This window comes from Salminus brasiliensis, chromosome 7 (assembly GCF_030463535.1).
Source record: "Salminus brasiliensis chromosome 7, fSalBra1.hap2, whole genome shotgun sequence".
NCBI classification, from domain to species: Eukaryota; Metazoa; Chordata; class Actinopteri; order Characiformes; family Bryconidae; genus Salminus; species Salminus brasiliensis.
Genome location: NC_132884.1, coordinates 30,050,041 through 30,064,992, shown reverse-complemented (window position 1 = coordinate 30,064,992; position 14,952 = coordinate 30,050,041). Strand labels below are relative to the sequence as shown.

At 40.3% G+C, this 14,952-nt stretch overlaps 1 protein-coding gene across 7 annotated transcripts in view; it reads right to left on the bottom strand.

The window, feature by feature from the left end:
• cadpsb (Ca2+-dependent activator protein for secretion b) overlaps nucleotides 1–14,952 on the bottom strand; it is an 89,144-nt gene that overhangs the window by 33,129 nt on the left and 41,063 nt on the right. For all 7 annotated transcript variants that reach the window (XM_072684562.1, XM_072684558.1, XM_072684556.1 and 4 more), the window contains exons 4-8: nucleotides 14,327–14,407; nucleotides 13,940–14,173; nucleotides 10,230–10,351; nucleotides 4,737–4,848; nucleotides 589–728 (exon numbers count right to left, since the gene is read on the bottom strand). In XM_072684562.1, coding sequence (XP_072540663.1) covers nucleotides 589–728; nucleotides 4,737–4,848; nucleotides 10,230–10,351; nucleotides 13,940–14,173; nucleotides 14,327–14,407 — 689 coding nt within the window. The remainder of the gene's footprint in view (nucleotides 1–588; nucleotides 729–4,736; nucleotides 4,849–10,229; nucleotides 10,352–13,939; nucleotides 14,174–14,326; nucleotides 14,408–14,952) is intronic.

Genomic DNA, 14,952 nt, shown 5'->3' with positions numbered 1-14,952 from the left:
TTGTTGTTTTTTCTCAACTCAAGGGTAATCAAGGGTAAAGTTTATCCTGCTTTTGTTGGAGTAATAATTTCAGGGATTTAGGAAAGGCATTCTCCTAGATTTTGGAGCATTGCTGTGAGGATTTAATTGCATTCAGAGACAAGTGTTTTAGCGTTAGAACTAGGATGTTGGATGATCACCATCTCATCCCCAACTCCCCAATTAATTCTAAAAGCATTGGATGGAGCACTATCATTAGAGAGAACACTCAATGCTGGGGGGCTTTACACTCTTCTTGCCCACTCTTGGCATTAGAAAAGGTGCCACAGATTCATGTTTATCTGCTCCTGAGAGTCCTACTCTATTGGCAATACCTCTTTACAGGAACCAGACAAGCTGTGTGTGTGTGTATGTGTCAGCAACTGGTGCAACGTAAAGAAGCTGAATTTATTCATTAAAAGGGGTGTTGGACATATAATGTACACTTTCGTTCTCCACTCATAACTCTATATAAGTTCCACAGAAGTTACCAAATAATTTTGGAGTAAAATGAATACCTCAAGAAAAGCCTGTCAATGAAAATATACTCCAAACCAATTCAATCCTCACCCGCAAGCCTTCATGTTCTGAGGCTTGTCCATGCGAACAGCCAGTTTGATCTTCAGGTCTTGGTCGGGGCAGGCCTTGGTCACAGTCATCTTATGCAGCTCGGACTGCTTTGGACTGTTAGGGGTTGGATGAAGGACAACCTAATCAACCGATCAGAGAGAACAACGGTGGTTAGTGCCATCAGACTTCGTCCGCTCAAGCCAGAATGAAGGGTCACAATGGAAGAGCATTATGTTGCCATGTTCTGTCCAAACTGTTTTCACGCACGCAGCACTACTAAAAGGATAAACAGGTTGCAAGCGGGAAGGAGAATATCCGGGGATGTGGGTGTGAGTCGGGTCGAGTCAAGTCGAATTGAACATATTACTTTTGCCAGTCAGCATTTTTGGAGAAATTCTCAACACTCAATTAATTTTTCACTCATCCCCCCTGAGCGCGGGGAGGCTGAATGTGCTGCTGCTCCTCTGGCACCTTATCAGAGTTGAGCGAGTTTCTTTCTCATTCTCTCTCTCTCTCTCTCTCTCCCTCTCCCACACAATCTTTTTTTTGTCTGTCTCTCCTCTCACTCTTTCATCCCTCAGCTCTAGCTCCCCCTCCCCTCTCCCTCTCTCTGATGAGTTGGCGTAATCTTTCTCTTTGCAGAGTTAAAGAGCTTTGAGACGGCTGCCTGCTTCAGCCTCAGAGGAAACATATCACACAGCCCTGTCAGCAGGCAAGGTCAAAACGCAGAAGGCAGCGTCTAGTCAGACTTCAGCAGTGCATTTCCTCAACTCGTGCAGCTTGTATTAGTTTGTGCTGAGGTATGTGGGCTGATGCCAAATACGTGTTGCAGATTATATCAATGCTAACTTGAAATCAGGTGTGGAATAAAGTTGTTCATATTTGAAAACACTGATGTATCATGGTCATTTTTAGCCATCTCACCAAACCTCTCTCAAGCGATAGATGTAGAAACTCTGAATACAACCTATTTGAAATGGAATAGTAGTGTGACACATTAGTCAAAATAAAAGCACGTGGAATTGGATGTGTGTGTGTGTGCCACTGTGCTTTTTATCGCTTTATAAAAGAAGCACAATGCTGCCCTTATTGTTGTGTGCATACTTGGGACAGTATAAGGAGCACTTCTGCCAGCAATCTTGATCTTGGAGCACTCCATGGCTTGCATATTTAAACCTGTGTTTTTTTTCTTGCTCCCAGGACATTTGATCAATCCCCTTAGTTAATGAACAAAACCTTACTGAGGTGAGTGTGAGTGTGTAAGAAGTGCGTGTGTCAAAGTGTGTGAAATGTACACGGTAAGGGTTCTCCAGGCTCACAGTCCAAAACCTGTGCATAAGAGAAACAATAACCCTGTTTATACCTGATCACTTAATGTGTCTTAAATATCAGGATTATATCTGGATGTACTGTAAATGTGAGTGTAAACTCACCCAAGATACAAATCTGATCACTCAAACCACTTTAGTAGGTGGTCTGAGGAACATTTGAGTCAGGTTTTAGTAGTGTAAACCCACCAGTAATACACACCAGTAATAACTGCTGGACAATGAGTGAATTTGCATATTTCTTACCATACAGCAATCAGATTTAAGTCTGACTAACTGGAGATGCATTTGACTACCCAGTGCACAAGCATGTGACTAAAATCTTATAAGGATACAATTCAGATACTATTAACATGAAGTGGCCAGGTGTAAACAGGGTCAGTGAAAGGAAAGTGTGAAGTACATTTCTATGTACATATACTACATCTACATATACTATTTCTATATATTTAGTCACAATTGCAATACCAGCATTGGGAAATTACATTATTTACAGAGCAAAATGTAGATTAGGAGATTAGGAAATTAAATTTTGGGCTAAAAACCTTACAAAAGGCTATTATTGTAAAATGCTGACTGCATCCGATACACACCATCCGCAACTGGCAGGACAATTTCAGATTTCAGAAATGACTAGAGACCCGGCGAGACACAATTTTGTTCAAGTTATTTCTGCTTGTGGCTTCATCATATCGCAGTGAATGTGTTTAGACTTAAAGGTTGAACTGTACTTGTCTCTACACATGGAGGTTAATTGAGTCTGAGACACACTCTGCTATGTGAGTGTGTGTGTGTGTCAGCAGATAACACAAAATGGACAGAGTGAAGTCAGCAAACGGACATGGCGGCTGGTCTTTCACTTTTAACTGAATGTTTTTTTTTCCTACAAAAAAGGTTCCTCAAAGGTTCTTTAGCAAAGGCAATGGTTCTGCACTTTATTAGGAATACTTTACTATTTGCTCTTAAAACAGCTTCAGATGTTTGTGGCATGGATTTCTCAAGATGTCACACAAATCATTTTTAGGAGCACTTCCTGCTGCTAATTTCCCATTCTACCACGTCCCAAATGTGTTTTACTGGATTCAGATTAGGTGACTGGGAAGACCACTGAATAATACTGAACTCATTGTCATGCTGGAAGTAGCTGTGCCAAATAAACATTCCCCACATTATTACACCACCTCCACCAGCTATGTTTCTCTAGTCTTCAGCAGTCCAGTTTTGGAAGGCTAGTGTTCACTGCAGCCTCAGCTTTCTGTTCTTGGCTGACAGAAGGGGAAACTAACATGTTCTGCTGCAACCCATCCATCTCAAGGTGTGATGAGTTCTGCTGACTACCAATTGTACAGAGTGGTTCTCTGAGTTACAGTAGCCTTTCTGTCTGTCTTGTCAGTCTCAGTTGACCTTTTTCATCAAAAAAGTGTCTGTCCACAGAACTGCCCATCACTCTCCCATCATTCTAAGTAAACTCTAGAGACTGCTGTGGTGAAAAAAAATCCCAGGAGATCAGCAGTTATAGAAACACTCAAATCAGCCCTTCTGGCACCAACTGTAAAAGTCCTATACCAACCCTCAATTGATTGACGCTGCTGGCCCATATTTGCCGGATTTTACACACTGCACTGCTACCACACAATTGGCTAAATTGCAGGAGTGAGTAGGTGCAAATGTCTGGTCAGTGGTATATAGAACTATTTGGATGCTTAAACTGTTGGTTATAGCACTAAAAAGGATACCACTCTTGATTCAAAGAACTACATAGTTCTTTATATATACATACATACGCAGTGCTACACAGAATGAGATATTTAAAGCGTATTGCTCTCTGATCGCAAAGCAAGCTAATGGAACCCAATCATTGGAGCTGAAATTCTACTGAAATGGCCTCTGTAGCAGCCTTTCTTTGTGCAAAGTAGCCACGGTGTTAACATTTTATCCATTGACGTCCACCTGACCACAGTATGTCTACAGTATTTTGTTACAGTTATCTTTGAATCTGCATCTGAATAATTAATTAATATAGATTTTCCTTGCTAGTCATAAGAGGGAAACTAAGAATGGCTAAGTACCAAAGGATATGTGACACTACTATTTAATGCTACTAGAAACTGTATACATTAACACATTTACATACATACTGTGTGTGCCATGTGTTTTCCTTCTCTATGACAAGCTCACAGGGACTTTTCCATTTCTTAATGTGAAAATAGCCTGGAAAAATTATATCTTATATCTTACACCACCTCACATTTATCTTCTAGAGCTTGTTTTGTAATTAGGTGTAGAAAGACAAATTCCAAGTTTCAAATGTGTTGAGGAGATTAATGTAATCACAACAGTGGTTTAAGTACATGCCTCATCTGTATTACTTGCAAACGTTGCAACCACATATTCTAATTTTCCTACTCATTAGCACGTAATTTAATTAAACTGTCTACAAAATGTGATGACATTTTTATTTGCTCTTAATATATCCAACTGCAAAAAAGATATTTTAGCAAATTACACATTTATCTATGAGCATTATATAATTTTAGTTAGTGAAATTGTCTTACTGCAATGGTCCTTCCTTGTTTTAAGAAATAATGCTTGATAATGAATGTTTTTTTAAAATAATAATATTCTCATGATATTACAATGAGAAATATTAGATATTTTTTTCTGTTTACTTTTATTTGTAAAGACATCTTTTGTCTTTTGTCAGTGCTGTTGTCTGTTTTACGTCAAATGCCATGGCCTAAGAGCATGATTAGACTGTTCCATTTCGATAAAGCAGAAGCACATGATGAACAAGCAGACAAAAGAGAAGCAGACCCATACCCTGCCCAGCTCCTTATCCTCCAGGGCCAGTACTCCCGTACTCTCAGTGAACAGTTTGACTTTGACCGCAGGCAGAGGATGTGTAGTCGTGAAGTCTCCTTGAGTCCCCCATCTGTAACACACAAAAAACCTAATCCATTTAAAATTTTCATCTGTAGTCACAGGCTTTTCCTATAATCTTTCAGCAACAAAGGACAGATGAGGTCAAACATTAAGAATTCCTGTGGGGTTTTAGATGACCAGGTAAGCCCTTATATTCAAACTATCAAAGATAATTGTATTACTCATTTGTTGATATAAATGACACAATTGTGTAACACCGGGTACAGTTCATTACGATCTAATAAGCGCAATTATTTCATAGTTTAGAAACGTCAGCCGATATTGAATTTCATTTGAATTTCACAGAATGTCTTCACAGTGCAGATAATCCACTGTTTCAACGCCCTCCCCCTCTTCCCTGCTCTCTTTCTGCGATGTCTAGGTCCCTCGGTTGATCTGCTCTCCACCTCCAGATATTTTCCTTTCTACGTGCTCTTTTCTCTACCTCACATATCTTCATTCTATATGTTCTCTTCTCCCCCTCGCAGATATTTCCTCATTCTGGGTGAAGTCTTCTTAGAGGGAGGAAAACAATGAGGAGCAGTCATGTGTGTGAGGGAGATACTGCAATAAAGAAAGTCAATGTGAAAATAGAAGAGAGAGGAGAGTGAGAGGTAATAGAGAGAGAGAGAAAAAGAGAAAGAGAGAGAGAGAGAGAGACATATATAATCCTTTGAAATGCTGGTACTGCTACAGTATGCAGTAACCTACAGCGCATTTCAATCGATTGTGTTATGAAAGAAATATCAGGCTGTATCAGTAAGAACCTCATACACACACTTAATACGCACACTATAAGGACAAAAGTATTGGGACACTTGATCTTTTTATTGTTTCTTCTGAAATCAAGGGTATTTAAAAATCCTGAGTTTGTCCTCTTTTTTTGGAGTAACTGTCTCTACTGTCCAGGGAAGTCTTTCTACTAGATTTTGGAGCATTGCCGTGAGGATCTGATTGCATTCTCCAAAGCAGCAATTTTAAAAGAGAAGTGTGAATCAATTCCTGTGGACTTTCATTCAGTTACACCTACAGCAATGAAAGACATTCTACTGATGTGCTTAAACACATAATATGTTTACCTCAGCCAGCATCCATCACTCTGTCTTTAAGCGCATATACATACACAGCCTCAATGAGATGCTGCGCTGGCCTAGTAAAGCCAGGAACACGTGACATCATCCGCTGCCGTGGAAACAGGCTGCACGTGTCAGAGACGGCAGTCAAATGAGACTGAGCGAGTGCAAGAGGCAGAGAATATGTGTGTGTCTCTAGAACTGTGTATGTGCAAGCGTATTGTGCTTTATTTGCACGCAGAGAAAAAACGTCTCTGAGCAGCGTGAGGGCACCAAATTTAGAATCAGGATGAATTGCAGTCAGAAGACAATATCACCACTCTCACTTCTAACCACATGGTGGCACAGCAGTGACAGCAACTCAGTTGGGAGAAGTCCATAAACATGCGTGCAGGGCCATAAAAAGCTATCGTAAAAATTAAAAGATTAAAGAACACCAGAGCTGTGGGTGGCTCTAAACAGGAGCTGAAGCAGAACTGACACAGAATTGAAAATAAAAAAGAATATTACCCAGCTACTCATTCAGTGTTTACATTTTTATATTCAGAACATTATGACCACCTACCCACGAGTGGGAATAAGCATCCTTGGCTAAGAGGACACTAGAAAGACATTGTGACATTGTATTGGGTCACGAAAGATGGTAATTATAGAGGTTAACTAACAACATTGGCATGTCGATTGCTCTGTACCACTTGCCGGAGTCTACTATATGGGACGTTAGAGCCGCCATAGTGTCTACACCAAACAGCATACCAGTGGTGCCCAAGTGGCCATTGATGCCAGAAGGGAACGACAACTCCGCAGAGTGGTACAGAACAGGCTCTATAATTAACACCTTTCTTCACCTAATACAGTACATGCCACAACATCTCACATGTTTCATCCAAGCCAAGGATGATCATAATATTCTTATATGACTGTGCATATATATACAGTAATACAATTTAAGTTAGATATGTTTTTCTGCTTAAAATCACAGATTTTAGTATGTGCAAAATGTGACATTCTGGACAGACTTCTAGTCAATTTGTTTAATAATGGTTGAGATATGGCTATAACACGCTTCTAATGAATGCATTCAGCTATTTTAAGCTGCACCCATTGCTGACACACTTGTGCAAATGCACACACACACAGCTTGTCTAGTCCCTGTAGAAGAGTACTGACAATAGAATAGTTCTAAACATGAACCTATTGTTGGCACCATGCCTAATGTAAGGTATGAGCTAGAGGGATATATGAGCTGGAACAACAGCTAAAATGCATTCTATGGAATGACGGTTCTACATCTAATACTTTTGGGATTAGCTGGGCATCCAACATCCTGACCTCACTGATGCTTTTACTGCTAAATACAATCAAATCCTTCCCTGGAAAAAGTAGGGGCAGCTAACCCCAGGATAAACTATTTTTAATACCCTAGCTTTTTGGAAGAAACAATAAATGAACAAGCATCCCAATACTTTTGAATAGGTGGATGGTAAATGCATTGATTTTTTTGACATCGCAAAACCTCCAAAAAAAGATTAACCTAAATGAATTAATAACCTCTTAATAATAAGAGGTTAAAATCATTAAGCACCACAGCTGGGGCATGGAGAGACGCTTCTGAAGTGGTCCAGGCCTCCACTGAACCAGTGAAGCCTGTGAAAATGAATGGAGCTTGGTTGCAGCTGGTCAGGTGGTTGTTTCCTGGTCCAGTGTGTTTGGTTCCCACGGCGATGAGGCGGTTAGCATTCTGACAGCGCTAAGGGCAAACGCCAGAGAGGGTGCTGACACTGCACTACGCCATGCATCACTGAACATTGTGCGCGCACGCGTGTGTATGTGGTGCGTGTATGTGTGTGTGATACAAATGGCCTGGCGAATAACACTCTTTCTAGTTCTGTCTTACTTAACCGATCCTGATAGTTGCTGTAAACCTTTATAGGTAAGGTGCAGGCATACATCCGCCACTCCTTCACAGGGACCAGGACAAAGGTGAGAAATAGAAACTTGTAAAGCAGTAAAGGGGAAGACGAGTGGGACGGAGAGGAGAATCAGAGGAAAAGGTAGAGAGAGTAAGAGAGAGAGAGAGATGGGGGAAGGGGGGGTGGATTAGAGGAGAGAGCGTCCTTGGTGCCGCCACATGCTGGGTTTTGTCACAAATGACGCAGAGCATGAAGGTGACCTTGTGCATCCAGGGACAGGCAGAAAGACATTATGCATCCAGCTTCCTAAAGGTGCAAAATCCACAGATGTGTATGTGTGTGTGTGTGTGTGTGTGTGTGTGTGTGTGTGTGTGTGTGTGTGTGTGTGTGTTCTGGGTTGGGCTGTCAGTCAGTCAGTCAGCTGTATGTGAAACTATCCGTTCCATGCGTGATGATGGATCACATTAATTCTCCTGTGATGTCATTATTCTTCAGCACAGGAGTGCTCAAGGCTCTCTCATTTTCACTCTCTGGTTCACTCTTTGCCATTCACACCCCTTTCTTCCCCCTTCTCTCTCTCTCTCTCTCTCTCTCTCTCTCTCTCTCTCCACATTTCTAATCAGTTTCTTCACAGCTGACTGCACTTGTGAGGGGAAACAGAGGCTGTGCGCCCTTTCATTCCTCCATTCTGGCTCTCTCACTCTATCTTACCCTCCCTCTCTCTCTCTCTCTCTCTCTCTCTCTCTCTCTCTTTCTCTCTCTCTCTCACTCTCTCTCTCTCTCTTTCTCTCTCTCCTTCACCCCCCCTTCCCTTTCCCCTCCCCCTCTTTAGTTCATTATAAATTGGCACCTGATCCAGTGACGGAAGAGAGGGCCCAAAAATAGCTCAAAATCATGTGCTCCTCCCCAGAGCCTCTGCCTCTGTGTGTCCGTATGAGTGCAGGCTGGAACACACAGCACCTGAAGCAGCGCTGCCATGATGTTCACTCACCTCCTTTCTCTCAAAGAATAGCAGCTGTATTCTGCAGGGTTTACCAAAGGATTTTGTCAATTATAACAAGATTCTGTCTTCAGAGACCAAAGAGCAATGCTTTTAAATGGGCCAAGAGCCAAAAAACAATGTATAAATATTTTTCATGGAAAACAACTATTAAATAAGAAACAACACAAGTGCAAATGTTTGTGGACAGCCCTTCTAATAAATGCATTCAGTTTCTTTACGTTGAATGTATTGCTGACACACATGTGAAAATGCACACACATACCTTGTCTAGTTCCAGTAAAAAAGTAATGTCAATAGAATAGGACTCCCTGGAGTAGATGAACCCTTTTGGCATCATGCCTTATTCCAGACATGGGCAACACTGAGCTGTGGGGCATTGTAACTGCATTCTTTGGAATGGTGGTACTCCATCCTTACTTTTCAGATAAGATGGGAAATTAGGAAATGAGGTGGGGTGGCAATTATCCATCATCCTGACCTCACTTATGCTTATGTCGCTGAATGCAATTAAATCCTCACAGCAATTCTCCAAAATCTAATAGAAAGCCTTCATTGGGCAGTAGAGACAGCTACTCCAACAAAAGCAGGATTCATTTTTTTTAATACACTATACTATGTATAGCATAGTATAGTATAGTATAGTATAGTATATGTTTGCTGTCTCTTTTGGTAAGGAGATTGGGTTAGGAGACTTTTTTGAAGGGCAAAGCCCGTATTTTAGACATTGTACATTCATTCATCTTCTTAAATGCTTCTTTCCGGTCAAGGTCACAGTGGGCCTGGAGTCTGCCCGGAATCATTGGGAGCAGGGCAGGAATACTTGCCCACACACTCATTCACTCATACACTCACACTTAGGGACAATTTAGCATAGCTAATTCACCATACGGATGTTTTTTGGGGGTAGGAGGAAACAGGAAACCTGTGCCGACTCGGTGAGAACAGACCAAACTCCTAACAGACAGTGACCAGAGGGAGAACCCCTGGAGCTCTGTGGCACCAACTAGCCCTGATTCATAGAATAGTTTATTTTATAGATGCATTTTTATTTTTTAGGAGTCATTATTTAGTAACTCCTATGAGCTATTCCATACCCACTCAGAAAAAAATATGCTATGTAGTTACGAACAAACATTTAATTGTAGACCACAAACAGGCTGTGTAGTTTATAGTGTTAAAATGTAAGAGTTTGCCGGTACTACATTAAATGCACTTTTAGGCACAATGTTAAGACATAAGGATTAGGGCTAGTGTTTGGCATCAGCTTTCGTTTTAAATTATAGGATAAAAATGAGTAGATTAATGAACACTTCTGCAAACTAAGCTGTATCTACTTCTCTACATCTCTACATCATTGACTGAAAATGAATAGAAGTTGCCAATGGGAGTAAACATGTCTTACGTTGGTTTGGAGGCCTCGGCCTGGTCAGTTTGGAGCTTCTCCCCTCCCTCCACCTCCATGGTGCAGTACACAATGCGGTTCGGAGCCAGAGACTTCAGTCCCTGCACCTCCATGATCACCACCTACACAAAAGGACCATATTGAATACTTAACAGCAATATAACACTTAATCAGCGGTTACAACTCATGTCCAAAACAGAGATACACAGAAATTATCCCTGTGTACATTCATCTTTAACTCTTCAGTCATCTTTAATTCTCTCAGACTCCATATCGTTACCATCCAAACAAAACCTTTTATATGTAAAACTTTATAGTGGGAAGAAAAAACCTTTACTTTACTTTACTTTACTGAACTTTAAATACAAGCTAATGTAAACAGATTTGTATATACCTTTGAATACCATTCTATTTTTATTTCCATATCTATTTCCATTGATTTAATTGCTTTGAAATGTAATTGATTTAAAAAGACTAAATTGGAGATGCAAGGTTTAGTTCAGACAGCAACATTACACCCTGCAGAAAGTTTATGAAGACACACTTCAGTTTGGTCCAGAATCAGAAATATTTGGATATCATTTTGATGTCCACATAAACTGGTTGATCGATGTTCTGTTAAGAAGGCTTTTGAAACCTCTAAAAGCTCCAAGGGCTTCTGTAAACCCACAGTACAGAAGTGAGAATATTTCCAAATTCATCTTAACTTGGAGAACAGTGTCTTATTTAGTGGGGCAATGTGAATCCAAGTCTGACGCACCTGAATCCAGGGGTGAAGGAACCGTTGGGAAAGCATTTAAATAGATTACCTGTGCCCTCAAATAAAATTATGAAAATTAAGTTTGAATTCATAACTAAATGACTAAAATACATAATTCAGTTTTGCAATTAGCACATCAAACAAAGTACTAGAAAGGGAAGAATGCTGTGGTTACAATTACGCAGTTGAGGTCTATCTTCAAAAATTTTTGCTAGATCAGACCATGCCTTCAGCTTATAGTGATTTGAGTTCAGGTGGTTTCTGCTTTGTAGTAGGAAGCCAGTCCTGCCTCTGATATGTGGAGCCAGGAATGATGGATGACAGGGTTAAAGGCAGGTGACAGGGTGGTGGAGGGTTGCGCAGACTTGTCGTAGACATGTGAACAAGGTAGAGATGGAATTTAAAGGATGTTAGATTACTGAGTAGGGCCTTCAGGCATGTTCCAAATCCCAAAATGTACTTATTTTATAAGTCCACTCACATATAATCTGTTTGGTTGAGTGGCACCACTTTAGTCATGGTTTGGACAAGATGGCATTGTGATTAGCGAGTGATTAGCCTATTATGTCAGCTAAACGAAGGCTAAATTCACAGGTGATTTTGTTCTCATTACACCTCGTGTCAGAATCTTTACCTGAGCTTGAGTTTACTATCAAGTACCATAAGTCAGTTGCTCCCATTCCTATTTCAACCAGTTACCGGTCTCCTCCCTTTATATCTATGTTGTCAGTTATGCTTTTTTGTGGCCTGTAGATAATTGGTACCCCTCAGTCTCCAAACCTTTCCTTATCTGAATCATTTAGTGCAATACTTTTTTCTGTGTACACATAAACCCCAGTGCTATTTGTGTCTTGTAGGATCAGAACATGTAATTTTATGTTTGGGGCTGTGAGGCACTTTTTTATCCAGTGCTACTCTTACAAGTGCTTCGCTTTGTTCCAGTGTCTGACTAAATACCTGTTGTTTACTTCATTGCTGAAATCAATCCCCACACCCCCAGGAGCACCAATAAAACCAGAGCACTAACACAAGACAGACACCCAAGACTCAATTCTGTGTCTCAAATCCATAAACCATTGCTTTGCCAGGTGGTGTAATCACTACAGCCCTGCAATGTTATAATGAACAAGCTAGCACAAGATGCCATAATTACAGTAAAAACTATGCAGGGGAGAGAGTTCAAAAAAAAAATGCAGTATTAATAATATAATGCAGCCGAGCCTGCTCACAATGCAGTGTGTCTGCAATTTATTCAACAGGAAAGCGTGGAAATCTAGTGAATATTGAAGCCTTAGACGTGTCAAACTAACACTGTAGCTGCTAGCTAAATCTATCACTCTCTCAGATTCTCAGATTCTCTATCATCAGTGGGCTTTTCATGAATTCCTAATAAGGAGAGACAAACTTTGAAACCTGCAGAAGACTATGTATGTAAATGAAGAGTTGGATTTTTAAACACAGTGTAACGTGTTTGTGCAAAAACAATCTGCCCATATACATATACCCCCCTCCCTTCATCACGGCTGATATTCATTTGTTCTTGAAAATCAAATTTTACAGCACTAAATAAAAGACAAATCACTAAATCGTATTCCCTGATGTGTCTGAATGACATGGCAAATAATGGGGAAAAACATTAAAATCACATTTAGCTGATCTTTCCCGTTTGACAAATTAGTGCTGTCAAGCAGAAAAAGCAGAGTTGTAGGCAATGAGTAATGCAATCTTTCTATAAAAAGGCTACTGACAGTGACACATAGTGACAATGCTGTTAGGCCCTGCATAAAGAGGACGCTTTACACCGTAAAAGGATAACAGTTCTGTTTATATGCCACTCAAGTGTGTTTTCTAATTGTTTACTTTTTCACAGCACTGCAAAAGTAGTTTATCAGATACTGACTCACTGCGGGCACTTTACAACTAATTCACAACTAATGTACAACTAATCAACATTACAAACTACCCCATGCCAATAGGTAGTCTGGTAATGACATTTATGTTATGTTATGTTATGTAAAATCGAACAGTAAGTATGCATTTCTAATGCTAATTAGTTTCACTCTAATGTTCGTGGGTAGGGTATAAGTTTCTGTGGGTAGAGTATACATTTCTTATCTGTTAGGTCCAAAGAAGGAAGTATAGCATAATGCAGGCTAAATGCTCCATGCCACACCATCACCTGTACCACATAGGAAGCGCCATGTAGAAGTGCAGATAACATCATTCATCATTCAACATCGTTTAACATCATTTAGGAAATGTATTATCTGGTATTATATGTATACTGTTTCTGAGCTAAAAGGTATGAGGGAATATGATGTGACACCAGCTGAGGTGTCATAAAGAATACTTAATATTTGTATTAAAGCAGCTTTATGCAAGAATAGGCATTTCTTGCTCCTGGGCTCCCCCTGCAGTCGAGAAATGTTATTTACACTTTGAGGGACTCCCAAAGGAAACACATTTCTGGACAAGCTAAGAGATACAGTGACAGCATGTGGACTGAGGGGACAGAGTAATACTAAAGGATTTTCCTCAAATATGACTCGGGTTAGACGGTGTTATGCAATTCTTGCCATCATTATAGCCCGGAGTAGCCTCGATATAGTGGCTCAGATTCTTACAACCGCTCATTTTTCCTGCTTCCACCACATGACTGTTCATTTGTTCATTTCATTATATCCCACACCTTGACAAGTGCCACTGTAACAAGACAATCAATGCTATTATACTGTTATGGCTGATCTGTGAAGTTCAGTAGTAGTAAAATGTGGCATCCGTTATTGGAATACTTTTCAAATAATGCCATATAAATATGAATATCAAATTTGACTGAAATTCGACACATTTCAGGTATTGGGTGAAGCAGGCGAAAAACACAAGTGCTTTTAGAAACCTTTTGTAGACATTCTGCAAGGTGTTCTCAATGTGACAATCAGCAGCTCTGTACCTCAAGAGTGAAGGAGAGGACCACGTCTGACTTGGACAGCTGGTTCTCATCCTCCTGGCCCATGTCAATGATGGAGGTGTTGTGTCCTCTCTTTAGCTTTTGAAGTTTGAACTCGCCTCCCTTAGACACAGGCATGCTTTCCAAATTAGCCATTAACTGGTTTACTGATGACTTCAGCTCCTCAATGTACATGGCTTCCATCTCCTTCGACACAAACTTGGGGAACTTGCCAGCCTGTTGTTTAGGGGAAAAGCAGGAAAAAATTCTGTTACACAATTATGATCATCAGTAATTTCCAGCTTTTTATCACATGCAGATGAATTCACGCTGCCTGTACCTCCTGTGTATGTCTAGCTAAGGTGTGACTGATCAGAAATTGAAACTCACCCTGGCAATCTGATCAGCCATCTGCAGACGGCCATCCAGCTCCCTCCTGATTTGAGCTGCCTGCTCGTCCAGATTGTCCAACTGCAAATTAAACACATACACACACACACACACACACACACAAACACACACAGTTAGATTCATCCTTGCTGTCCCCTAACTGCTTTTTAAAACCATTTCTTGCACTTCCAGTGGACGACCAATTCATTCCAATATAAGTTTGCATAACAGACATTTACAACACATTTGGGGGCAACAAAGGTCAAACCTCAATTTAAAGGTGGCAGATGTTTCCTGAAAGAAATGAAAGGTCAATTACTGAGTCTCAAATCTATCTATATTAGGCCAGCTTATTAAACAGAGTGAAATTAATCAAAATATATCATGGAAGTCTGTGGTCTGAAGATATAAGATAGACGAAAGGTACATAAAAGGGCTTTGCATAAAGTAGTGAATATACTGAGGAACGTCAAGAGCTAAATGTATTTTCTGATGGCTGAAGAAGTGTGACTGATGTGAAGAATTTAGCAATCTGTTTTCAAAGTAAGAATGCATTGACTAGGGAATACTGGTCCAATACCATACATCTTCCATTGCTGATATATCAAGATTTATAAATGTAGATG